Source organism: Pomacea canaliculata, linkage group LG2, assembly GCF_003073045.1.
Source record: "Pomacea canaliculata isolate SZHN2017 linkage group LG2, ASM307304v1, whole genome shotgun sequence".
Lineage (NCBI taxonomy): Eukaryota > Metazoa > Mollusca > Gastropoda > Architaenioglossa > Ampullariidae > Pomacea > Pomacea canaliculata.
Window position 1 is genome coordinate 25,154,700 of NC_037591.1, and position 25,727 is coordinate 25,180,426.

The window sequence follows — 25,727 nt, forward strand, 5'->3', positions numbered from 1 at the left end:
AATGTACTGTTCTTGTCGTTATTCTTGACCAATGATAACAGGCTTTTCTTTCTTGGCCACCCTTCTCTCTTTTGCCCAACCTAATCTCATCCACTCCGTTTCGGTAAAAAAAAAAAAAAAAATCTCAAGTGACCAGGCCAGATCGATGTCTTCAGGTCATGAATGATGTGCTAATTATGCTTTTCGTTGTCGCGTGGCATATCTAAACGAATATTATATAAAATATTTGAAAACAAAAATTTAAACCAGTTTGCACCACATAAAGAAGACTTTCTAAAAATAGTAACATGATTCTAGGATGTTTATTTATTATTCATCATCATGTGATTCTTAGAATATTGGATGTAACTTTCGAGTTAAGAAATGATTAATGCAGCGTCTCAGTGATACTGTCATGTTTTAAGTTTAAAATTGTCCACAGTGTGAAATTAAGTTGTTTTGGGGATGTAAAAGACATCTTCCAAGAAATGACTGCAGAGAAGCAAGGAGATAAACGTGAAGACGAGACACTGAGATATGAACGAACTGTACTGTTTCACTCAAGAGTACTCAAAGCTTAATAGTTATATGGTTATCACATAAACAGTTTCATAAAGTTGGTTTCACATCGTCTGGCTGCGTCAATGAAAAACTTGGTCAAGGAGTACTCTGGCCCTCTGAATAAATATATTTAATTCCAGCCGAAACTGAAAAAAACCTCTTCGCTGCAGATGAAGATTTTCTGCACAATTTCTTCCCACAACGTGGTGAGAATGGATAAGCAGATGTAGTGACTGTACAAGCAATAAACTTTTGACCTTACTTATATTAACTCTTTTTTTTAAAAAAAAAAGTTATATTTTTAAAAGACTGCCACCCCCCCCCCCGACCTCCTCAAACAAACCTTTCGCTTGTGCAATGTCGGGTTTTTGTTTACCCTGCGAAATTGCTGATCTGGTCAAAGTAGGTAGAATTTTATCTGAAAACACGCATATTTCTTTCACCGTCTGTACATTTCTGTTGAAAATAAAATAAAATTTATCTCTAAAACTTGATATATAGGCAGATTCGCTGTTGTGCATACGTACAATACAAACGAAAGCGTCTGATCCCGGCGTAAAACATTTGACTTACTAAACCCTGATTGAGCTTCTTAAAAGGACTTTAGAGAACGATATCACTGCATGGTTATCGACGGCCAGACCAGTCTTTGACCATAGCTTCATTCGACTTCGTTGAAGCAAGGAGCCTACCTCAAGAGACCGGCTCAAGGGAGGAAAGAGAAAACCTGTCGATTTGCCCCGGACACCACGAGTGATCAAACGTTTTGCGAGTCATCCGCTGCCGGTCTGAACGCACAGCGGTCGCCAGGGCTGTGTGTTCCAATGGCGGACCACCTGCTCGTCGTCCTCGACCAGACTGACGTGGGGGGCGGAAGGGCGCGTCTGCACGTGGGCGCGGGTGTAGGCGGGGATGTAATGAACCGGCACCACCGCGCCTGCGGGGAAACCTCGACTCGGAGTACCTTGGTTAGCCAGGGAGTCGTACTCGTGAAGAACCCGAAACAGTTCGCCATCTGAGCTCTGAAAGACAGAGGAGAGCGTACTGAGAGCAACTGCAGACGAATGAAAAAACAAACAAACAACAACAACAACAACAACAACAAATTTTCGTGAACAAATTCCTTTTTTCTCTCTCTGCCTTTAGTAGTAGGAGAATTATGGGAGATTTCAGCAACTCTCCCCCCCTTCCCAACCCACCCAAACAGAGAAAGAGAGACAAAGGGAGGGAGGGGGACAGAGAAAACAGTATTTTTTTTTTTTTTTTTTTACAGACACGGAATATTGCATACAATGAGCAAGACGCCGAAAATTAAGGATTGAACGAGATACAAACATTTCAGACAACGACAGACATACACTACTGTAGACAGCGAAAACTCGGAATAAAAGAATAAAAGCCGCTCGAGGAGCAGAGAAGTCTGACCTCAAGGATGAAGGTTCCTGGTTCTAGTTCCATGGCATACATCAGGCACGCGTCCTGCTCGCGTAGTCCAAGGTCGTGCACTTTGGTGCCCCTCCCTGGATATGGAATCACTCTGCCTTCCAGAGGCTGTTCACGACAGTTTTCACCGCATGGCCACGCCCATAAGCAGTAAACGATGAGGGCGAAGATTCCAACGATGACAAAGGCAAGGATTAGGTGGCCCAAGTCAAAGCCACCGACCAGAAACCTGTGCAAAAAAACTAGGTACTCCATCGGAAACACGTCACCACTTCGATCTCCTAGTAATGCGACTGTAAACATGAGTAGCAGTGTTATTAGAATTATAGCCAAGACAGAATGATTTTTTTTCTCATTAACTTATTTTTATTAGAGGGCTGACGTAAGGGGGTTAAAGGTTTCATCAGAGCTACGATTCGTATTTTAGCACATTCACTTTTAATGCCTCTATTTCGATTAGAAATTATAGGCGAAATCAGCTCACGTATCATCATCCATTGTTCAGTTGAGTAGGTATCGTTGTAGCATCTGTAACAGGTGTGGCATGTATGCACAGCAACTTGCAGTTCAAACTGTGTAAAAACAATACATTTATGTTTACATACTATTTATGGCTTCTGACACTCGCGCGCGCACACACACACCGTCTTGTTTAAGTTGATCAAAGTTAATACTTGTTTAAGTCAATCCAAATTGTGTTAATGCTCTTTTCAAAATATCGAACGAATAAATAAATATTTGAAAAAAATAAATGAAATAAGGTTTGATGATCTGTCCTCGTACACAATGAGAAATGCATTCCGTGTTTATGCACATACCGGCTTGGACACGTGCTTGCACCAGTGTATCTGCAAGTGTCTGTACACGAGGATTCTCTTGTGGCAATACTAGAGCTCTAAATATTTAAAGCTCCTCAAAACTGAGCAAAACTGGCAAAATGTTTTCCTTGACATTTCCACAATTGAGACATTCTTACCTTTAAGGTGAGATCACTGATCGAGAGTAGAAAATTTTAGAATTTGCAACTTCCACAGTGGTTCCCGATAAACAATTACTTGTACTGTATAAAAATTATGGAACAATTCTGTCCAAACGTACTAAAAATAAATACCACTCCGACTCTCGATCAAGCTGTTGACAGTCTGAATGAAGCCTGCCTCCGGAAGTGTGTGCACGGGTAGAGGTGGGGAGGTAGTGATTACAAACTTGCCGTCCCTCTCCTTATACCAAACACTTTAAATCATGAATCTTTCTAGAAGACTCTTTCCTTTTGGCATAGTTGTGTCCACAAATAGAGTTCACTTAATTACTTATCATCCACAAAACAGAGGGAAAACAATTAGAAACATTAAGCGCTGCGCTGACTCATATCAATCGATAACTGGTGTACTGGAGAGAGGGAAGATGTCGGGGGTTTGAGACCTGCCCGCTTTTAACGTACAGAATCGATCTGAGAGCAACAGCGTGCCACTTGTGAAACAGATGGTACAATCTGCCATGTGCAAAGTTTTGATTCGACTGTGCACAAATAGTTTTTTTTTTCCCATAGTTCCACAAATTTTTTCCCCCGTTGCATTTGTTGGTATAGATCTTCCGCCAAAAGTAATTGGGGCTACTATAGGAGCTGGCAAGTGAGCAAAAAGATACAAGATTCAACATTCTTGATTAATCTGTCATCCTCTAAGGGGTTTTGATATATTTTAATGTACATATATAAATCGAGCTAATCTAGTAGATAGGTTAATTTTATTTCTTGAAGTTAATAATGAATGGAACTTAAGCAACAGAATGGTGAGCATGGTAAAAAGGTGACAAACTATTTTTACGTTGGTCAGCATTACAAAAATAATGAAATTCATTCCTACAATGGCCTACACCAATAGTGTTTCACGTACATAAGGTAGGTGTCCCGCGATGAAATCTGTAACCGCTTATATACACTGCCGGGAACCACTCACCCCTCTCCACTTCCCGGTCGCCATCAATTCCAGCAAGTACTTCCTTATGCTCTAGAAGAGTAGAGCGAACAAGGATAATTAGCTGTTACTTTTTTTTAAAGATTAAACTTGCTGTGAAAACGTCAAATGAAAAATATAAATCCATACAGAAGTCATTAAAATTAAAACAATCCTCTCCCCAATCACATAAATTATAGGAACGAGGGTTTACTGATCAGATTTACTTAAAAAAGAACTTTATTGTATTTTCTTGTTCATTTTAGTATATTTATTTCAACTGAATGTGAGGCAGTCACGGTTCTCTGAATCAGGTTGTTCTGTGTCCAGCTTGGAGCAGACGTGGAGATGACTTACCTTGTGTTGATGAGAGTGGCTTCCCTTGTGGCTAGCCATTTATCGTCGTCGACACAACTAAAGGTGTTTAAAGAAATAGCGATTTCTCTCTGTTCGTATTGCTGCATTTTGTACCCCCATAGTTTGAGAGCATAACCGAGATTTTACGGATACGACAAGAAATTAGAGCTTAATATGATGGAAGACAATTTTCCATTCTTCGTTAACTGGTATAACCATGAATGACAAATGAAGAATAAATCAAGACTGCTATTAGAACCATTGTATTTACATTGAACTGGGTCATCTGCTTGTACTTTGGAGAAATATAAAAATGTCTCATATCTGTACAATCTTACATCATCCAACCACATGCATATTTATATAATTATACACACAGGCTAGGAGAGAGAGAGTTGAAGAAAGCAATTTAATCATGTTTAGATGTTATTTGCGATGGTCACATAATTGTAATAGAAACATTGTAATGTGGAGAAATTAGTTACATGAGTTTTGTGCACCATAAATATACAAGATCAATGACATAAAATCACTTGTGTATAATTTTTTTGGATGTGACTGTTTCAAGTAAATACACATGGGAGGCACCTTAGACCCTCACTATCTTAATTGCATGCAATAATTTAACAGTCTACAACTGTTAATGCACATAAAATTGTGTGTATGTGTTTTTACACAAAAGCAAATACTATAATGATGCAATATATCAAATATTTTGCAGCTGGATAATAGAGAGGCTACCAGTACAAGATTGATCGCTAAACATGAAGTGGAAATGTCTTTTGTATTCTGGAAGCAAAACAGTCCATTGGAACTGTATCAGATGTGTTAGCAGCACCAGTTCCAACACCAGTTCCCCATTCAGCATTCTTTTCTTTGGCACAGATCACTTTGCTCTCCCTACACTTAAAGCCCTTCATAAAGAAAGGTGAGTAACAGAGACAGATAGAGGTATTCAAATTATTGGTGGACACAAGATGTGAACCTATTGATATATGTTGAGGCATCACACTTGAAAAGAAGCTGTTCCAAAAACTAAAAGTGAAGTATAGATTTAAGGAGTTACATGGAAATGGTGAGTTGTAAAAATAATGCATGTCAGTTATGATGTAAAATATTGTAGACTCTCAGCTTGAACATATATTAAAAGTTAAAATTTTTTTATAAACTGCTTTCAGAGCATTTGTAAAATTCCCCCATATTCATTTAGAATAATTTCCAACAGGCTTTATGAAGAATGCATATATAAATGTAGTCTTTCACAGTCTTAATAATTGTCATTGTAATGCATACTTATAACACACAGCATCATGACCAACATTGCACTCTCTGCACAGACCAGTAATCATGAAAGATAACAGCCAGTGGACAGTGAAGTACATATAGGCGCTAAACAATATAAAGATGAAGTACAAGTGTAGAACATAAAGCTATGGTATGAAGGGATATAGGTACTGTAAATAATGTAAAGATGGAGCCGTTACATGATGGTTACACATGGACAGATTTACAAGGGAGGTAAGAATAGTACATTCAGGGATAGTACTTTGTGAAAAGATGTGTTTTCAGAGAACGTTTAAATGTAGGCTTGGAATTCAAGGTGACTGTGATGTGGAAGAGACACTGCTTAGCAGCACAGAGGGAGAAAGTCTGTTTTCTGTATGTGACTGTCTTTGTAGGAGGGAGGGAAAGACTGCAGCAGTCAGAGGAAAAGTGAAGGTTTCAGGTGAGGGTGTGGACAGACAAGGTTTCAGTAAAGTAGTGATGAAGTTGAGAGCTTGTATTCTATTCTAAGCTTTAATTAGTAGCCAAGGAAGATGGTTGAAGTAGTGATGTTCAGATTTGTGAGTCTTATAAATGAGACAAGCAGCTGAATTTTAGACTTTCGGAATCTTGTGAATGAAGTATTGCAGACATCCAGCAAGAAGAGAGTTGCAATAGTCTAGTTTAAACAGAGCTAATGAACAGATGAGAATTTGGGTTGTTGCGATGGACAGCATATGGCGAATGGAGCTGATCTTCTGGAACTCATAGTATGCAGAACTACAGATGTGAAAAACATGTTCATCAAGAGATATGTCAGCAGACATTATGTAACCTAAGTTACATGTTGAGGTAACAAAAGGAACATCAGCATTGCCTACTCAAACAGAGGCAGCGACGAGGTAAACTCTTTGAAAGAAATCAAAGCTTCTGTTTATTTATTTAGTTTTGTCTCGTGAATACACATGTTTTTAACAATCTTCTTCATCTCAATTATCTTTTGATATTTGATGTGTCTCCAGATTAAACAGCTATAATATTTCATCAGTAGTCAGCAAACTTCATGTTGTATCTACATCCAACCAGGTATGATACTGTAGATTTTTTCCTTACTAAAAGTTTACTTTAAGTATAGTTGATAGTAATGTTTCGAAAACGTTAAGAAATCTTAAAGCTTTTTCAGTCAAAAAATTATTTTGAAGTATCTGTGGCTAATTTAATGCTCTTCAGATACCATCTTTTTTCTCCCAGGAGCAAACTTAAGTGCATCATTTTAGACTGTTAACACCATATTTAACTGCAAAAACATCATTTAAATTAATTTTTCAGTATTATTTTTTCTCCTTATCACTTCTTAGAGGAAAAGAATGGCTACTATTTTTTTGATTTTTTGCTAATTTATAGGTATAAATGCATGTGTTGAAGGGGACAAAATATCATGCATTGTCATATGTTTGTTTAGTCACCTGTTGCCCAGTATGCAGTCACCCAGGGCATAACACTGCTTCCATGGCCACTAAAGGATATACACGACAAATTTGATGTGGGAGTTCTTGTTTCCTTTGGACGTCTGGTACCTAGTCGAGTCATTTCTATGTTCCCTCTGTGAGTCAGAGCATCAACCATCAAAATATCAAATCTTCAAATACCATGCCAGCCATAAAATTTTATTGCAATATTCAATAGGACATTTAATTTTAGAAGTTACATGATTATATTTTGTACAACAATACTTATAATACATAAGAGATGGTCACAGTATTTGGTGACTCCAGTCACAATTTGTGAGCTTGAGTGCTCCAGCTGCTTCCATTGATCACATTAGACACAGTGTGTATGCTCCTTTTGATTGAGGTCTGTAATCCTTTCATAAGGCTGCTTTGAGTTATTAGTGTACCTGTTTCTAGTGGCATCTTGAATGTTCATCCATCATTGCTGCCTCGCTGGCGAGGTGCGTCACCTGTACAGCACACTGTCCTGAATGGTGACCCTGAAACAGCAGTCAGCATCATGAGTATTCAGCCTCGGCAGTGAGTTTAAAATTTCCTCCATTTATCTGTTATGTGGCTTCAGAGTTTAACCTTCTAAGCTTTGACTTGGGTAGTCAGGATCAGTTTCTCAAGCCAACACCTTTCTTTGTGTAAGTTACTGTGTATTGAATTTTTGTAGAATCTTGAGGACCATTAGAAAAAAAAGCAAACAAGACACATAGACACTTTAAGACAGATCTAACAACACATCTTCAACAATTTTTTGTAGCTGCTGCATTAAGAAATAGTACTTCTGAGAATTTGCTATGATGATTAGGTCAGACAGACATTAAAAATATCTAGCATGCCATAAGAAAGCTTAAGTTCTTGTGCTGTTTTACATTTGTTGTGTACGACCAACTTCATCTTTTACTGCTAAAAGCCAGAAGAATGAACTTCTGTCAGGAAATATACAGAAAAAATACTTTGGAATATCTCATCTTAGCTTTGACACTGGCCCACTGGTGAAGCAGAAACAACTCTGTTTTCCTTTCGGCTGGAGTGCAGCTGATCTCTCTACATATCTGGCTGAGGAGGGTGCTGCATTGGTGAGTATTCATGACACTTTAGCTGACTAGTATGTTTTCTGTTTTTGATTGTGTCTTGTTACTTTTTAATTTAAATTTATGTTCACTAGATATTAAATAAAAAAACTTTGAATACTTTAAAAATAATGCTGAAGACCAAAAGATTTTGTTTTACAAAAATTAGTTTTGTGTAAATGTTCAGTGGGGGAAAACAATGCAGTTTATTTGCACGGTTTTTGTAGATGAAGTGTTCTGACATACGTATAGAATAGTTGAAGTTGTGTACCATGCTCTTGCTAGTACTATAGTAAACAATAGCACAAACCAACAAAAGTGTATAACTCAATGTGCAGACATGCATACTCCTTTTGGTGTGTAAATAGATGTGTTAGGGCTTCTTGTCTTTTCATGAAGTTACTGGAAACGCTATTGGAGATGCCTCATATTTTGACCACAAGTTGGCCCCAATCTTCTGTTGGTGTGACATATGGTAAGTGGAGGAATTATGACTCACGTATTTTCAGTTTAAAAAGATTGCTGCTACCGCCAAAGGTTTGACACTGCTTCCATCAAAAGCATCATTTTTGCAGGATTTCACTTACAACTTAATTAAAAACTACTCATCAAAAAGAGTTCTAAGATTTGTTTTATTGGTTTTGTGTATGTATTGCTTCTAAAAGAGTTTGATACAAATCACATTGATTTGATAGACAAAGCTACCTTTAATTAAATATAATTAAATTTGGTGATTTAGGAGGATTTTTTGGTATGCACTGAGGCCTGTGTGTGTGTGTACATGCAGCTCATAAGCCATTGCCACACATGAGTGATGTCAACTGGAAAGAGCACACAGTGGAGGAGATACAGCGTCAGTTTCTGGCACTCTCTGACAAGGTAATTGTTAATTACAGATATTACTGGGGGGACACAACTTATGCTCAGAAGACTCATTTCATATCACTTATTAGTGCCTTGAATATGAAATCACAATAGAAATGGATGCATCTCTTCATACAACATGCAGAAAACGAATCTTAAATGCACAAATTAAATTCATAGAACTAAATTCTGTTTATGTTCCCTTAACTGATCCAAAATTTAGAAGACAACTTTGTAAAGGGGACTTTACATCACTTTCTGATGATACTGATGGCAGCGTCTTCTGGCATGGCTGCTGTATATAAATAAAAAATACATCTGTCATTCAACAGCTTAGTAGTTAACCTGAAAATTTGCAGTGTTTGTAGCATTATGATTTGAAAATCTGTCCCAGCAGTGACAAGTACAAATTCAATTATCCATACTCCATTTCCATTTGGCAGTGCATGAGTCAATACTTTTATCAGTTATTTTGAAATTACTGTTTTATTTTTTGTGTGCATCTACACTTCTTTTTTACCAGTACATTATGTTCTCTTCGAAGGAAAATCCTAACTGGATTAATGTCTTGAGAAGTTACTATCTAACCACAGTGTCCATACATCAGTTCTGGCATCTAAAGGTGTGGATGTATTTAGGAAAAAACAAGAGTATGAGTATGTACATGCTCATGAAAAAAAAATGAAAAGACAAACACAGAGTATTGACATATAAGAGAAGAATTGGGAATTTCCAAATTATACTGTTCTGTTTGTTGGTAAAGAATGGAATGCATCTAAGCAAAGACTTTATATATTGTCTTTAATTTGAGTTACCACTACATGTAACAGAGTCTCAGTGTTTATTTATGCAGACCCCCTTACGCACATGTATGGAAGGCGAGACAGTCAAACTGATGGACATGCTTCTGCAGCAAACCTCATCTCCTTCACTGGACCTTTGCAGTGAGTCTCATATGACATCTGTTGACTTGAGGAAAGATAACAGCACAAAGGTCATCAAAGGTTCATCCACAGTCAGTCTAAGAGCAAATTGCTCAAGTGTGCATCAGTTTGTTGACTATTTGTCGCCTGCACCTCCTGGAGAACATGACACCACTGCAGCCAGTATAGCTAGTGTTCATGTCAGGTCAAATATGAACAGTAAATCTGTGGATGGTGAACAGGATGTGAGTAGTGAGTCAGACACACCTGGAACAGTCATCTTCAATAGAAAGCTTCGAGCCATCTGTGTAAAATGCAAGGTAAGAATATGACGTGTAGAGCAGTAAACATCAATAGGAGTCTGGTATATTTTGAAGACAAGCATTTTACTCTCTTTAACCTGATAAATTTAAGAAGAGAGGTAAGCAAGTGTTTCACTGTCTAAAACAACTTGTGTATTTGTCAGTTTATGTATGTAACTAACCCTGTATAAAAGAGTCAAAATATTAGTTGGTTCTCCTTGTTACTTTAAATTTTGATCATAATGCAACACAGCTTTAGTGTTAAATATACACCAACCCCAAACTACTTGAAAAACCATAAGATATCAACATACCAGGCCATGAGTAGTAGTTGCTTCTTTTTCAGTAGCTTTAAGTATATAAATTTTCCAGGATTGTAAACCCTTATTTAATCATTTGCCCATTATTTATTGCTGCCTATGAAGGCAGAAGTTTTAAAAAGGGTAAACAGAGAAACCTATAACACCCCTATAATAGCAAATCATTTACTTTCCACAATTAAGTCTTCTTTTATTTTTACTTGTGGCATCTTGTGTGTGGGCAGAATGGCTGGGTGGCATTCAGAAAAGTGGTGTACAAGAAGACAATGGCAGCTGAAGATTTCTATAATGGCTACCTGTCTAGAGGCAAGAGGAAATGTGTTCGATTCCAGAGCTTGCATAATGGGCTGTTTAGTCACGAGTACTGGAACTTTGTTCAGCAACCAAAAGCAAAAACTTGATAAATTTAAAAATAATAAAGTAGGATTTGGTGTAAAGTTTGGCATCATTTTTTTCTTGAAAAGTGGTTACATGTTTGTTTACGTGTCTGCATGTATGTTGCTGGGTGGATGCTGTTAATAATAATAATGGGTATTTGTGATGCGCAGCACCACGACCAAGATAGATTGCACTCGCCATTGTTGTTTGAAGGCCTTGGGGATGCGTATATGACTATGTATGTGTCTTTTATGGATATGCCATACTTTGCACATTCTTTTATATGTAGTTAATGCTTCCAAGCTTGAGTGAAGTGGTCCAGTCCTTTGGGCTCTTCTTGTTCTCGTTAGTTACTATCCTGTGTACTAATAGGTCACAGCAACACAAAATGTGTTTAGACCATGAAGTTCAGCTGCTGGTTTATATTTATTTACATGGACTTACGGACTTGTAGATATATCTGCTGCAGTTTCAGGGACTTAATGTGCCGTTGATATTTATGCATTTTTTTACTGCAAGCACCTGAAATGAAACTTACTTTTGCCAGATATCTGCTACATTTTATTAGGAACTAGCAGATTGCTGTTCAAAGTAAACATCAGGAACTGTGCAGTGTCAACAGGCCTGACGAGAAGGGGGGACAGGGGTCTGGTGTACCCGGGCCCGCTGCTGTCAAGGGGGCCCGGCCTTGGTCAGTGTATTTTTTTTCTTCTTCTTATTGAGATTCGAATTGTAAACATACATTATATACTGGGAAAATAATTTACGATTACAAGTACAAGGGGCCCGGAGAGGTCGTCTGTCCTGGGGCCCGGGCTGGCTCTCGGCGGCCCTGAGTGTCAACAGCTCATCATTATTTTAACTTTCTTTGATTGTCCATCAGTGGGGAAGACAACATTTTTGTTTTGCATAATGATAGCATCGCGCATTTTTTTTAAACTGCTGTGACAGATGACAAGAAGCTGAAAAAAATATATGAATGTTTTGTTGTAGGCTAAGGTGAGATGGAAAAAAAATCTGTTTGGGCCAGATGAAATCTCTTCCAGGCCACAAAATGATCCTCAGTTTTGCTACTATCCTAGTTTTATTGAATTAAAGTCACTAAGTAGAACTCAAACACACTTTTATTTAGCATTGGTGCACAGTAAGTTTACACCATGACTTAATTGGTCATCCTAATTAAATTGCTTAACTGCCATTTCCCATTAACGGTAATATCCCAAAGCAAAGTCCAAGTATCTAGATAAATACCGTCTTTTGTAAGCAGATGAGTTCAGAAAGTGGTTTGTAGTGTTTACTGAGCACCTATGTTCAGTTGTGTATGTGTTTCTTGATTAGGTGAGATTGGCAGCTGTTTACAACAGAAAATCAGGGCTAGCAACTGAGCCCAACATCCTCACGATGATCGCAGTTGTTATGTCCAACGGGGGAGTGGTTACAGGAGAAAATGCTGGCTTCATTTCCTTCGCAGCGAACATCATCCAGTAGAATCAGGCCTGTGCCAGGAGGGAAGTTAGTACCCATCTTCAGCAACACGGGCGATGTGCTGCAACATTCCATTTACCCTGATGTAGATACAAAAGTGCGACTGAGGAAAGGATTACCGTAAGTCAATACAAATGTTTATAAGATGTCCATTGAAAAATATCTACCAAAATGCATTTAAAAATAGGAAAAGATGAAAGATGGGATATGATTGTATACCTATGGATCTGCAGCATTCTGCAAACTACTGTAGCAGCCTGAACTGTGAAATCATCGTCACAGACCGTTCCCCACGCGCCATCGACCTTGACTTCCAGGCGACCCTCCGAAGGCCATCTGCCATCCACTAGGCGCACCACGCTGTTGGGGTCACTGGTGTGGCTACCTGCAACTAGTTTCATCACAGGGCAAAGTTGGGGAAAGTGCACGTAGGTAACCGCGATCTATTTGTAAACATCCCTGTCTGTATAAACAATGAATCATGTATGCAGTAAACAAGCAACAGTTTAATATGAAGCCTAATATTGTCTTTTTCTTCTGTCTTTTTTCCTTTCTTTTGAGCGCGCAGTGGCCGCTAGAAGTACATGGTGAATCCCGTTCTCACCTGAGCAAGAGTTCCTCAGCTGCTGAAGCTGGGATGTAAGATTTGCGTTCTGCGCTTGCAGCATGTTCACCTGCTGGTGCAGTGTCCTGTCCGTCTGGTTCAGCTCTCTGTTCTCCTCCTGCAGCGCCTCGAGGCGGCCCTCCAACACCATAAACTTCGTCAGAACTGAATCAACCTTTACTGCAGCTCCGTTCGCCAGCGAGGGATTCAGATTCAGACATGCAGTGGTGTGGTCAGTGCTGCTCAGCGAGCAGGTGTAGTCGCCGCCCTCCGCGGGGTTGGGCAGAGTCAGGTAGAAGGTGCCGTTGCTGTACGAGGAGCTGTTGACGGTCTCCTCCTGAGAAGTCTGCACAGAAACAATGTGTGAAGCCGAGGCATCTTGGGATGCAAAGACGTCAGCATGTACAGTGTAGAACAGTATGTTCAACTAACATCCCGATGCCTAGAAACAGGAAATTAGTTTTCTTCTTCTATCAAATTGCTGTAAGCAACGACAGGTAATTGTTCTAGCACTTTTAACATAGATGATTTTCTAAACTGTGTCGAAGGTATATCTGAGAAAGGTGGAAAAGGAACAAGCACTCAACTAACCGTCCACAAGACTGTGAAGGGTGGGTTTCCGATGTCAAGCAGTTTACCACACTCCAGTTGCACGTGCCACTCCCTCGTGTCCTCCCGATAGACAGCCCTGGGCTGCACGCTCGCTGTCAAGCGTCCACCGCTTGCAATTGGCGGTTCTGCAAGTCAAGAGCTGCGTTTGTTAAATTCGGGAAGAGTGGTCGACATTTCCACGTTTAGGGGTGGTGTTACTAGCGCACAATGAACACTGAGCTGTTGCTCGCTCGCCCTTTTTTTTTAATATCTCCTATTTTATTTCTTTTATTTTTTGGTAATGTTTATCACATTTTTCTCCCTTAGAATTGAGTGGTTCTTGCACTCATATTTTTCGGCATAAAATGCTCACTCGTATATCCTGCCCCACATCTTCCGCTCACTTGTGCGTCTACTCATGATCGCTTACCTGGGCGGAGGAGGGTGACGTTGCGTGTTTCCGTGTCGCTGGAGCCGCCTTTGTTGATGTTGACGTGCACCGTGTAGACACCAAACTGGTCTTGCTGCACTCGGGACACCTGGAGGCCAGCGTTAGGCAGAAATGACAATTCTTGAGTTGTTGTTGATGGCGTGAGATAGTTTCCTGCCACGTAGGTTGCCAAAAGACGTGGACGATCCCCTGCAGGCACGAGACAGAGTAAAGGTTGTATGCCTAGGTGACTTCGTTTACAGCACGTACTATTTTTTCTCACATTCATGAAACGTTTTAAATATTTATTTTGTGTATGTTTTGGAACCTTCTTGAAATGAAAGGCATCCATCCACGAATGTTGTTTACATGAAATCTTTTACTTCTTCTATCAGTCACGTCAAATACGTACACAAGCAAGCAAACATACCTTCTGGCTGGAAATACCATTCAACGTTGACCAAAGCGTCTCCACGACTTGTCTCAAAACTCCACGGAATGGTCACATTGTCTCCTGGACATAAAGGAATCGAAGTCCCGTCTGCTGGAGACGACGCGGTCCAGTTGAAAGCCGAGACTGGTGGAATTTGAGCAATTTTTAATATTTAGTGTACATGTTTGTCAGAACGAATGAAAAATTTCAGGAAAGCAAGCAAAATAGTCGTTCGTTCTATTATGATAAAGTTCGTTCTTGTTAAACAAAAGGGGTGGAGGGTGACTAGCGGAATGAATGCACATGAAGACACACAAGGTGAAATTTTATTCTTATAATCCTACACTCATAGCTACTGAATTTATCTTTGCTGTAATTTTTAAGCTCAAATCGTGTATGAGATTGCTGCAGAAAATTAAAGGGAGTCGATTTTCTTATGATAGTTGGAAACGTTTTAAGCGCTTTGAGTAAATTTAGTAGAGGACCAAACAAAATACAAAGTAGTAGGGATAAGAAAAGACACTGTCAAGTATGTGTGTGTCACAGTGTGTGTGTTTTGTATTTAACGTAATAATATGCAGACGGCTCGTGTAATGTTTTGTCGCAGTTCGTATTTTTGGTGTCGCGAATGCGGTTACAATAGATAATGCTATTTCTTTAGATTAGTCGAGTCCCATGGCCTAGTGGGGGCACTGATAGTATTAGTCTGTACAGAATGACAGAGAAAGTGGAGTCCAGCGCTCTTCCCAATCCACCTGCTACCCGACCTGATAAAACAGGTACCAGCCATTGTGAAGTGGACAAGAGGAGTTTCTCATTCGCAAGCTCGAGTAAACTTTGTGAACTTGGGTACACTTTTAACATGACTTTAGAATTATCTTTATTAAATCCACAGACACACACACTTCTACAAGACAAAGATGTAATCTATTTCACCCCTTCCCCATACCTGTCTTTAAATAACAAACAATCTTCACATCAATCTATTGAAAGCTAAAAAAAAAGCTATTCCATAATTTCTCTTTGGAATTTTTATTTTTTAAAGGCGGACAATCTAATTAAAGTATTTCCTGTGATGTGTTTTATTAAAGACAAGGTATGTAATATCTCCTATGAGGCGCTGAGATAAAAGAAAAAGTAATACAATGTCTTTTTTTGTGCATAGATTTTGAAATGCTTTACTCCTTACGGCAATTTGTTTCATATTTGTATGCTCTGTGGAAGTAATTTTGCTCCTTTTCTTGTTTATGTAACAAGTCTAGTACACAATGATATGCCATTCTATTAGCTATACTTTACCTGCCACTGATGTCCAAGCTACTATAACCCCGAGAATGGTAAGTCTGGCTTCCATGGCGAATCTTGAGAGACACTAGAGCCAGACCTCTGTATGTCTTTGGTATATGGTGCTCTGACTAGTCAGTTTGGGAGCAGAGCGCTGTTTTAACCCATAAATCATTAAAAAGTGCCACACACCTAAAGCAATCTTATCAGCTCACTAAGTCAATAAGCGGGCTGCAAAAATGTAAATGATAGAAAAGTTCTGCGAGTCTCTGGAAGATAACCAGATGTGGTTTTCATTACTGAAAATATGTAGCTGGCGCGTCGACATTGGTTTTAGGGTTTGGAGAGAACCAGTGCAGGGATGGTGTCGATGTTCATTTGACATGGCCCGTCATTTTCTTTTCCTACAACAAATGTTACTGGTATAGCGCGGTGATCACTCTGATACAGCTCAGTTTATTTCTTTTATTACACTGTCTTTGTTTGGAGTGCTTTTAGCGCAAGACATGCAGAAAACTTTGGCAGAACACCTTGAATCTGTTAATAATGAGCAATTCCGATAATACAAAAAATGCATGCACACATTCATTTTGATTTTGAAATGTGTGTAGGTTTCTCTTCTTTTCATGTAGCTAATGGACACACTACTGGACATGCCCGACATGTTGGCACAAAGACTGGTTAAATCGAATACAGGAGGGAGCTATTGTGAGTAAAGAAGTGTTGATTTGATGATTTCATATGTGTGTATGTGGAGGGAGGGTGGAACATATACTGCACGGAATCAATAGATCACTCTTTCACAACATCAGTATTACAACAAACCTGGAGCAATCGGTATTTTACTATTTGACTACTTTTGTGGAAGTGTTTTAGTGTGTTCACATCTGTTTGTCTGCTGTCGTATCAATATGCGAGTGTGACACATGCTTGGCGTACAAATACATGCTTGGGCTTGGTTTTGTTTGTATGTTTGGGTAAATATGTCTTGTACAGGTCTATGCACGTGTGTGTGTGTGTGTGTCTCTTTGTCGATATCCCCGTCTGTCTCTCATTCTCTCTCTCTGGCTGTGTGTGCGCGCGTCCGTGCTCAGAAGACTTATATCACTTATTAGTGCCTTGAATATGAAATCACAATAGAAATGGATACATCTCTTCATACAACATGCAGAAAACGAATCTTAAATGCACAAATTAAATTCACAGAACTAAATTCTGTTTATGTTCCCTTAACTGATCCAAAATTGAGAAGACATCTTTGTACAGGGCGACCTTACATTGCTTTCTGACGATACTGATGACAGCCTCTTCTGGCATGGCTGCTGTATATGAATAAAAAATTACATCTGTCATCCAACAGCTTAGCAGTTTACCTGAAAATTTACAGTCTTTCCCTTTAAAGATAATATCCTAAAGCAAAGCCCAAGTATCTAAATAAATACCGTCTTTTGTAAGCAGATGAGTTCAGAAAGTGGTTTGTAGTGTTTACTGAGCACCTATGTTCAGTTGTGTATGTGTTTCTTGATTAGGTGAGATTGGCAGCTGTTTACGACAGAAAATCAGAGTTAGCAACTGAGCCCAACATCTTCAACATGTTGGCAGTTATTTTCTCCGACGGGGCGATGGTTACAGGAGAAAATGCTGGCTTCACTTCCATCGCAGTGAACATCATCCAGTAGAATCTTGCCTGTGCCAGGAGGGAAAGTACCCATCTTCTGCACCACGGGCGATGTGCTGCAACATTCCATTCACCCTGATGTAGATACAAAGGTGCGACTGAGGAAAGGATTATCGTTAAGTCAATACAAAAGTTTATGAGGTCCATGGAAACATATCTACCAAAATGCATTTAAAAATAAAAGATGAAAGATGGGATATGATTGTATACCTATGGATCTGCAGCATTCTGCAAACTACTGTAGCAGCCTGAACTGTGAAATCATCGTCACAGACCGTTCCCCACACGCCATCGACATTGACTTCCAGGCGACCCTCCGAAGGCCGTCTACCATCCACTAGGCGCACCACACTGGTGTGGCTACCTGCAACTAGTTTCACCACAGGGCAAAGTTGCTGAAAGTGCACGTATGTAACCGCGATCTATTTGTAAACATCCCTGTCTGTATAAACAATGAATCATGAATGCAGTAAACAAACAACAGTTTAATATGAAGCCTAATATTTTGTCTTTTTCTTCTGTCTTTTTTTTCTTTCTTTTGAGCGCTATTGCCGCTAGAAGTACATGGTGAATCCCGTTCTCACCTGAGCAAGAGTTCCTCAGCTGCTGAAGCTGGGATGTAAGATTTGCGTTCTGCGCTTGCAGCATGTTCACCTGCTGGTGCAGTGTCCTGTCCGTCTGGTTCAGCTCTCTGTTCTCCTCCTGCAGCGCCTCGAGGCGGCCCTCCAACACCATAAACTTCGTCAGAACTGAATCAACCTTTACTGCAGCTCCGTTCGCCAGCGAGGGATTCAGATTCAGACATGCAGTGGTGTGGTCAGTGCTGCTCAGCGAGCAGGTGTAGTCGCCGCCCTCCGCGGGGTTGGGCAGAGTCAGGTAGAAGGTGCCGTTGCTGTACGAGGAGCTGTTGACGGTCTCCTCCTGAGAAGTCTGCACAGAAACAATGTATGAAGCCGAGGCATCTTGGGATGCAAAGACTCCAGCATGTACAGTGTAGAACAGTATGTTCCACTAACATCCCGATGTCTAGAAACAGGAAATTAGTTTTCTTCTTCTATCGAATTGCTGTAAGCAACGACAGGTAATTGTTCTAGCACTTTTAACATAGATGATTTTCTAAACTGTATCGAAGGTATATCTGAGAAAGGTGGAAAAGGAACAAGCATTCAACTAACCGTCCACAAGACTGTGAAGGGTGGGTTTCCGATGTCAAGCAGTGTACCACACTCCAGTTGCACGTGCCACTCCCTCGTGTCCTCCCGATAGACAGCCCTGGGCTGCACGCTCGCTGTCAAGCGTCCACCGCTTGCAACTGGCGGTTCTGCAAGTCAAGAGCTGCGTTTGTTACATTCGGGAAGAGTGGTCGACATTTCCACGTTTAGGGGAGGTGTTACTAGCGCACGATGAACACTGAGCTGTTGCTCGCTCGCTCTTTTTTTCAGTATCTCCTATTTTATTTCTTTTATTTTTTTGGTAATGTTTATCACAATTTTCTCCCTTAGAATTAAGTGCTTCTTGCACTCATATTTTTTGGCATAAAATGCTCACTCGTATACCCTGCCCCACACCTTCCGCTCACCTGTGCGTCTACTCATGATCGCTTACCTGGGCGGAGGAGGGTGACGTTGCGTGTTTCCGTGTCGCTGGAGCCGCCTTTGTTGATGTTGACGTGCACCGTGTAGACACCAAACTGGTCTTGCTGCACTCGGGACACCTGGAGGCCAGCGTTAGGCAGAAATGACAATTCTTGAGTTGTTGTTGATGGCGTGAGATAGTTTCCTGCCACGTAGGTTGCCAGAAGACGTGGACGATCCCCTGCAGGCACGAGACAGAGTAAAGGTTGTATGCCTAGGTGACTTCGTTTACAGCACGTACTATTTTTTCTCACATTCATGAAATGTTTTAAATATTTATTTTGTGTTCGTTTTGGGAACCTTCTTGAAATGAAAGGCATCCATCCACGAATGTTGTTTACATGAAATCTTTCACTTCTTCTATTGTCTCAGTCACGTCAAATACGTACACAAGCAAGCAAACATACCTTCTGGCTGGAAATACCATTCAACGTTGACCAAAGCGTCTCCACGACTTGTCTCAAAACTCCACGGAATGGTCACATTGTCTCCTGGACATAAAAGAATCGAAGTCCCGTCTGCTGGAGACGACGCGGTCCAGTTGAAAGCCGAGACTGGTGGAATTCGAGTAATTTTTAATATTTAGTGTACATGTTTGTCAGAATCGAATGAAAAATTTCAGGAAAGCAAGCAAAATAGTCGTTCGTTCTATTATGATAAAGTTCGTTCTTGTTAAACAAAAAGGGGTGGAGGGTGACTAGCGGAATGAATGCACATGAAGACACACAAGGTGAAATTTTATTCTTATAATCCTACACTCATAGCTACTGAATTTATCTTTGCTGTAATTTTTAAGCTCAAATCGTGTATGAGATTGCTGCAGAAAATTAAAAGGGAGTCGATTTCTTATGATAGTTGGAAACGTTTTAAGCGCTTTGAGTAAATTTAGTAGAGGACCAAACAAAATACAAAGTAGTAGGGATAAGAAAAGACACTGTCAAGTATGTGTGTGTCACAGTGTGTGTGTGTGTTTTGTATTTAACGTAATAATATGCAGACGGCTCGTGTAATGTTTTGTCGCAGTTCGTATTTTTGGTGTCGCGAATGCGGTTACAATAGATAATGCTATTTCTTTAGATTAGTCGAGTCCCATGGCCTAGTGGGGGCACTGATAGTATTAGTCTGTACAGAATGACAGAGAAAGCGGAGTCCAGTGCTCTTCCTAATCCACCTGCTACCCGACCTGATAAAACAGGTACCAGCCATTGTGAAGTGGACAAGAGGAGTTTCTCATTCGCAAGCTCGAGTAAACTTTCTGAACTTGGGTACACTTTTAACATGACTTTAGAATTATCTTTATTAAATCCACAGACACACACACACTTCTACAAGACAAAGATGTAATCTATTTCACCCCTTCCCCATACCTGTCTTTAAATAACAAACAATCTTCACATCAATCTATTGAAAGCTAAAAAAAGCTATTCCATAATTTCTCTTTGGAATTTTTATTTTTTAAAGGCGGACAATCTAATTAAAGTATTTCCTGTGATGTGTTTTATTAAAGACAAGGTATGTAATATCTCCTGTGAGGCGCTGAGATAAAAGAAAAAGTAATACAATGTCTTTTTTTTGTGCATAGATTTTGAAATGCTTTACTCCTTACGGCAATTTGTTTCATATTTGTATACTCTGTGGAAGTAATTTTGCTCCTTTTCTTGTTTATGTAACAAGTCTAGTACACAATGATATGCCATTCTATTAGCTATACTTTACCTGCCACTGATGTCCAAGCCACTATAACCCCGAGAATGGTAAGTCTGGCTTCCATGGCGAATCTTGAGAGACACTAGAGCCAGACCTCTGTATGTCTTTGGTATATGGTGCTCTGACTAGTCAGTTTGGGAGCAGAGCGCTGTTTTAACCCATAAATCATTAAAAAGTGCCACACACCTAAAGCAATCTTATCAGCTCACTAAGTCAATAAGCGGGCTGCAAAAATGTAAATGTTAGAAAACATCCTGCGAGTCTCTGGAAGATAACCAGATGTCTTTTTTCATTACTGAAAATATGTAGCCGGCGCATCGACATTGGTTTTTAGGGTGGGGAGAGATGCAGTACAGGGATGGTGTCGATGTTCATTTGACATGGCCCGTCATTTTCTTTTCCTACAACAAATGTTACTGGTATAGCGCGGTGATCACTCTGATACAGCTCAGTTTAGTTCTTTTATTACACTGTCTTTGTTTGGAGTGCTTTTAGTAGCACACCTTGAATCTGTTAATAATGAGCAATTCCGATAATACAAAAAATGCATGCACACACATTCATTTTGATTTTGAAATGTGTGTAGGTTTCTCTTCTGTTCATGTAGTTAATGGACACACTACTGGATATGCTCGATATGCTGGCACAAAGACTGGTTAAATCGAATACAGGAGGGAGCTATTGTGAGTAAAGAAGTGTTAATTTGATGATTTCATATGTATGTAACTGGAGGGAGGGTGAAACATATACTGCACTGAATCGATAGATCACTCTTTCACAACATCAGTATTACAACAAACCTGGAGCAATCGGTATTTTACTATTTGACTACTTTTGTGGAAGTGTTTTAGTGTGTTCACATCTGTTTGTCTGCTGTCGTATCAATATGCGAGTGTGACACATGCTTGGCGTACAAATACATGCGTGGGCTTGGTTTTGTTTGCATGTGTTTGGGTAAATATGTCTTGTACAGGTCTATGCACGTGTGTGTGTCTCTCTCTTTGTCCATATTCCCGTCTGCCTCTCATTCTCTCTCTCTCTGGCTGTGTGTGCGCGCGCGTCCGTGCATGTGGGTGTCCGTGCGTGCGTGTCTTCTTTTAAAAGGATGCTAACGTTTTACCAAATGCAAGAAAATCAGTTTGTCAAGAAATTCGTGTAATTGCTCAACTATTTTTAAAAATTATTTTTAATTCATATTTTTTCGCTTTGTAGTTTGTAGTGGATACATTCCCTTAGAAAGGAGAAGGGACTTCTTTTCAAACTCTCTTTGACTCTGTCCACGGAAGCCTGAAAAATATATCAGAGCATGTTTATCTGTTTTAACGTCTGTTCACTGACATTACTAAGAGGCTTGCGAAGTTATCTTTGTCTTCATCCCTTCAGGAGAGTGTAACAACAGATCCGGAAATGAGTAGTTATTTAACTCCATGGCAATAATTCTTCTACCCACATGTACAAGTACTAACTCCTCAGCACCACTTGCTCACGCCATTTAAAGCTGTGAACTTCTTAGGCACTTAAGAACAACAACAAATCAAATTAAGACCACTTGCACACTCACAGTAAGAGAGAGAGATGAAGGGAGGAGGTTACCTAGGATACTGTGACATTAAGACAGATGTCTGGAGGTCTAAAAGCAGCATCCGGTACATCCTGAATCGTAACGTTGTAGTAGGAAATAGTTTTGAAGACATTTTCTGGAAAAATTGAATCAAATTCCTTTTTAAAGTATGTCAATTGTACTGGGAACATCAGTATTTTCCGTGCTTGTTTTCGTAGACTATACCAGGGCTTCTGCTTACGCAAAAAATTGCGTACAGTACGAATTAAAAGTTTCGGAGGACCCCTTCAATTTTCGTCAATGGGGTCCCAGGGGACCTCTTCAAATTTGGGCGAAGAACTGATACAAAATTGGGTAAGTGTAGTGTCTGACATCGTAGCCCAATCTATTGTTGTCGTCTGCTACAGGGTGAGAGTTACTTCCCTTGCACTGAGTTTTTTCCCTTACCGGGAAGAGTTCTAACCTATTTCCAAGATGTCGTTGACAGCGTGGTTAAAATCATCGTCTCAGAAACGGAAAGAAAGTGAGCAGCCCAAGTACAGTGAGCATAAACTCATCACAGATGCTTGCACAGACATCATGGCACAGAAATCTCGCCGTTTCTGACTAGACATTACAGCGCTTTGTGTGCGTGAAAGGCAGTTGACAAAGTAGTTGATTTGTTGGGGTTTTTTTTTCAGCTTTGCAAAGGGACCCCTTAGAGTTAGCCTGGGACCCCTTAGAAATCTGAAAAAGGGGTCCCTGGGACCCCAAAGAATTAAGCCTTAGCAGAAGCCCTGCTATACCATATCTGTTTTATGAGAAAGGATGAAAAAATATTATAATGTATAATATATTATTATTTGCGAGCAATCTTTGCTTCACCGAACAGGAAATAAATATCAAGAGACAAATTGAAATACAAAAATATTCGGTACATAAGGAAAATGGTTAAGAAGAGAAAGTTGATAAGGTTGAAAAAAGTAAAGCAATCCGAACTTTCAAGAGAGAGAGAGAGCAAGAAAAATGATCAGGAATAATTTGAAATTGTTCTACAAATGATTTTCAGCTCTGGGCAGAAGGTATGGGAACAATCACAAATCATGTGCCGCTAACGCAATAATAAAAAAAATCCGTTTCATGGAGGAAACAGTAAGCCAACAGTTCTTTCAAAATATTTTACATAACGTACGTCCATCGAAGCCTCCCCATTGTTCCTCAAAGATGGGCATGTGCGTGTTCTGCGACAAGGACACGCGGTAGTTGAGACCATCTGGGGCGACGCCCGCCAGCTCCAGGGCCCACACACTGTTCTGGTCCGTCCCGTAGTAGGACTTGACAAAAGTTACAGTCGCATTTTCTGCACAGAGAGAGAGGTAGGAAGCTAGCAGGCATGCCAGACTAATGATTAAAAACAGGTCTTCCAAGGGAAAGTATAGAATTTCACGTCTAAAGGGGAAGTGTTTGCAGCTATTCTAAAATAAACAGGAGTGAGAAAGGTGAAGGATTCAGAAGTCCGCATGGACGACACCTAATAACTTAGATGTGTAGAAGAAAGGAAAGCAAAATAAAAATAAAATAAATTTATATGGAAAGAATCATATCAGAAATGAACATTGTGTATGTAAAGTGGTGAAAAAATTATTATAACATGGTTTGATCTTTGGGGCTCTTCAAAGGCAGTGAGCTATAATTTTATCAATTAACATTATCTGTCTTACTTTGAAACATCTGTGAATAATTTTGAGCTAACTGTTGTTTTGAAAATTTCCCTCCTCACGAACATTAATCTTAGATTTTAATTGGATGCCAGCAAACTAAACAAAATGCGGTCTGAACAAAAGAACTCAGAGAAAAAAAAATGTGTTTGAACATGCACATCGCAGCTAATGGAAAAGAAATGCTCGACACAATTTTGTTGAACTGAAAGTGGAATCAGGCAATGTGAAAAGGAAGTCCAACGGATATCGTATAACATACCTGGCACACACATAGGGAAGAAGGGTCCAGGCAGCTTTTCTTTGATGCAGGTTTGGTCGTCTGTCATCGTGTACAAAATGCTCTGTGACAAGGAGTCAAACACGTTCATATCGTTTTCTGCTAATGAGATGAAAACAGCCGCAGTTTCGTCTTCAATCTATACAATGGTATAAACCATCAGACATTCGAAATGATTATTAGTTTTATCGTACGCACCGCTGGGTAGTCGTAAATTCTCCACAGGTAGCCTTTGTCTTCGGGTGCGATTGGAATATCGATCATTGACAGCTTTTGCAGTGTGGCTGAGTACCTTATATACCCGTATGTCTACAAGACAGGTAAACAGAAGAGCAGACCATGAATACATAAACAACTTCAGTTTGTGCCCTGCCTATCACAATGAGCTATAAGTTTGTTTGGATAGACAGTAAGAAGCTTGAAGTCTAATGTAATCACTGTTTTGTACCACGAACATATAATTAATAAGCGGCGATAATTAGCCTAAATTAATACTTAAAATAATAAAATAATTCCTAATATAAATTCAACATACTCTGGTAATTGTGTAAGTGCCGTGTGCATCGACAGTTCCCTCAGTTATCCCTCTTCCTCCCATCCATGCCTCAGGAACACACCAACCCTGGGATTGTCTCCCCGAGTGAGGTGCTCTCCCTTTAGGATGCGTTTTACTCCAGGCTCTTCCTGCTGATGCAATGACCATGATGATCAGAGCGATGGACAGGTACTGGGTAGATGACACCATTCCGATTTAGAGAGTCGTGCGGAAATGAAAACCTGTGAATAATTACAGCTCAATGTTTGAAAACACGTTTTGGACAAAATCTAGAAATTTTGCCACGAAGCGACAATTAAAATAAACGTAAACGGGAATGAGGGAATTATCATCAGAAGAGCTTTGTAACTTCAAAAATTTAAATATAAGGCATGCTTGCATTATGTTTATATATACAATTATATGTATGTATTCTTAGTGTATAAATCTATGCATGCAAAAATATTACTATAAATTATAGGTACATGTATATATATGTATCCTTTTTATTTCTATTACATTCACAGCGTTTGTTTTGATAGTCCTATCTAGTGCCAGTGGCTTGCATCATGACTGGCCTATTAACCACAACAAATGTTTCGGTCACACACCATCTCAGTCCCCTGAACACTACAACAGTTGCTGTCCGGATAAAGCACAGCCGAATGATCGCGATGAAGGCAGAGAAATGTATTTCAGAAATCCGACTGCCAGTTTATTCAGGTACCTTTTGTAATGTTTATTACTTGTAACATCTAATCGTGGCTGAAATCAACATGTTTGATCATAGCGAGATAACCTCCTGTGTCTTACCTGTACGCAGATGAACTAGCCTGCGACCTGTGACGACTTTGAAAGATAAGAGGTGCCATGTCTTTCTAAATTCTGATC

At 39.7% G+C, this 25,727-nt stretch overlaps 5 protein-coding genes across 9 annotated transcripts; 1 reads left to right on the top strand and 4 right to left on the bottom strand.

The window, feature by feature from the left end:
- Positions 1-283: 283 nt before the first annotated feature.
- LOC112556835 lies at positions 284-3,976 on the bottom strand. Of its 4 annotated transcripts, none has more exons than XM_025226214.1 (4): positions 3,879-3,976; positions 2,468-2,555; positions 1,966-2,212; positions 284-1,562 (listed from the first exon to the last, which is right to left on the bottom strand). In XM_025226214.1, exons 2-4 carry the CDS (start codon positions 2,479-2,481, stop codon positions 1,314-1,316), a joined length of 510 nt encoding a protein of 169 aa, XP_025081999.1. In that variant the 5' UTR covers positions 2,482-2,555; positions 3,879-3,976; the 3' UTR covers positions 284-1,313. The 4 variants fall into 4 exon arrangements, with proteins under 4 accessions (XP_025081999.1, XP_025082001.1, XP_025082000.1 ...); XM_025226216.1 differs by having other exon boundaries at positions 3,942-3,961; XM_025226215.1 differs by lacking the exon at positions 3,879-3,976 and adding an exon at positions 3,082-3,423.
- Positions 3,977-4,268: 292 nt separating this feature from the next.
- On the top strand, positions 4,269-11,005 carry LOC112556829 (methionyl-tRNA formyltransferase, mitochondrial-like). Of its 2 annotated transcripts, none has more exons than XM_025226206.1 (10): positions 4,269-4,358; positions 5,017-5,223; positions 6,581-6,644; positions 7,021-7,163; positions 7,466-7,588; positions 8,034-8,136; positions 8,530-8,605; positions 8,918-9,009; positions 9,848-10,237; positions 10,764-11,005. In XM_025226206.1, the coding sequence occupies exons 2-10, from the start codon at positions 5,060-5,062 to the stop codon at positions 10,938-10,940; spliced, it is 1,332 nt and encodes a 443-aa protein (XP_025081991.1). In that variant the 5' UTR covers positions 4,269-4,358; positions 5,017-5,059; the 3' UTR covers positions 10,941-11,005. The 2 variants fall into 2 exon arrangements, with proteins under 2 accessions (XP_025081991.1, XP_025081992.1); XM_025226207.1 differs by having other exon boundaries at positions 4,317-4,367.
- A 1,018-nt stretch (positions 11,006-12,023) lies between these two features.
- On the bottom strand, positions 12,024-15,901 carry LOC112556830 (protein bark beetle-like). The gene is made up of 7 exons (XM_025226208.1): positions 15,760-15,901; positions 14,458-14,604; positions 14,028-14,237; positions 13,598-13,743; positions 13,007-13,352; positions 12,622-12,793; positions 12,024-12,463 (listed from the first exon to the last, which is right to left on the bottom strand). The coding sequence occupies exons 1-7, from the start codon at positions 15,812-15,814 to the stop codon at positions 12,292-12,294; spliced, it is 1,248 nt and encodes a 415-aa protein (XP_025081993.1). The 5' UTR covers positions 15,815-15,901; the 3' UTR covers positions 12,024-12,291.
- A 1,042-nt stretch (positions 15,902-16,943) lies between these two features.
- Positions 16,944-20,985, bottom strand: LOC112556832 (protein bark beetle-like). Its single transcript, XM_025226209.1, has 7 exons — positions 20,773-20,985; positions 19,464-19,610; positions 19,028-19,237; positions 18,598-18,743; positions 18,007-18,352; positions 17,633-17,792; positions 16,944-17,478 (listed from the first exon to the last, which is right to left on the bottom strand). The coding sequence occupies exons 1-7, from the start codon at positions 20,825-20,827 to the stop codon at positions 17,310-17,312; spliced, it is 1,233 nt and encodes a 410-aa protein (XP_025081994.1). The 5' UTR covers positions 20,828-20,985; the 3' UTR covers positions 16,944-17,309.
- Positions 20,986-21,931: 946 nt separating this feature from the next.
- On the bottom strand, positions 21,932-25,675 carry LOC112556834. Its single transcript, XM_025226212.1, has 7 exons — positions 25,650-25,675; positions 24,837-25,078; positions 24,500-24,610; positions 24,284-24,365; positions 23,496-23,663; positions 22,357-22,460; positions 21,932-22,050 (listed from the first exon to the last, which is right to left on the bottom strand). The coding sequence occupies exons 2-6, from the start codon at positions 25,044-25,046 to the stop codon at positions 22,357-22,359; spliced, it is 675 nt and encodes a 224-aa protein (XP_025081997.1). The 5' UTR covers positions 25,047-25,078; positions 25,650-25,675; the 3' UTR covers positions 21,932-22,050.
- Positions 25,676-25,727: the final 52 nt, after the last annotated feature.

Coding starts and splice junctions, on each gene's coding strand:
- LOC112556835 (XM_025226214.1), bottom strand. Junction 1,563..1,965: donor CAGGAACCTTCATCCTTGAG/GTCAGACTTCTC, acceptor TCTGTCTTTCAG/AGCTCAGATGGCGAACTGTT.
- LOC112556829 (XM_025226206.1), top strand. CDS start 5,060: ATGAAGTGGAAATGTCTTTTGTATTCTGGAAGCAAAACAGTCCATTGG. Junction 5,224..6,580: donor AAAGCCCTTCATAAAGAAAG/GTGAGTAACAGA, acceptor ATGTGTCTCCAG/ATTAAACAGCTATAATATTT. Junction 7,589..8,033: donor ATGAGTATTCAGCCTCGGCA/GTGAGTTTAAAA, acceptor ATCTCATCTTAG/CTTTGACACTGGCCCACTGG.
- LOC112556830 (XM_025226208.1), bottom strand. CDS start 15,814: ATGGAAGCCAGACTTACCATTCTCGGGGTTATAGTAGCTTGGACATCA. Junction 14,605..15,759: donor AGCTTGGACATCAGTGGCAG/GTAAAGTATAGC, acceptor AAATTCCACCAG/TCTCGGCTTTCAACTGGACC. Junction 13,353..13,597: donor CCTTCACAGTCTTGTGGACG/GTTAGTTGAGTG, acceptor GTTTCTGTGCAG/ACTTCTCAGGAGGAGACCGT.
- LOC112556832 (XM_025226209.1), bottom strand. CDS start 20,827: ATGGAAGCCAGACTTACCATTCTCGGGGTTATAGTGGCTTGGACATCA. Junction 19,611..20,772: donor GGCTTGGACATCAGTGGCAG/GTAAAGTATAGC, acceptor GAATTCCACCAG/TCTCGGCTTTCAACTGGACC. Junction 17,793..18,006: donor GCTGAGGAACTCTTGCTCAG/GTGAGAACGGGA, acceptor TGGTGAAACTAG/TTGCAGGTAGCCACACCAGT.
- LOC112556834 (XM_025226212.1), bottom strand. CDS start 25,046: ATGGTGTCATCTACCCAGTACCTGTCCATCGCTCTGATCATCATGGTC. Junction 24,611..24,836: donor GCACTTACACAATTACCAGA/GTATGTTGAATT, acceptor CCTGTCTTGTAG/ACATACGGGTATATAAGGTA. Junction 23,664..24,283: donor CTTCCCTATGTGTGTGCCAG/GTATGTTATACG, acceptor CTCTCTGTGCAG/AAAATGCGACTGTAACTTTT.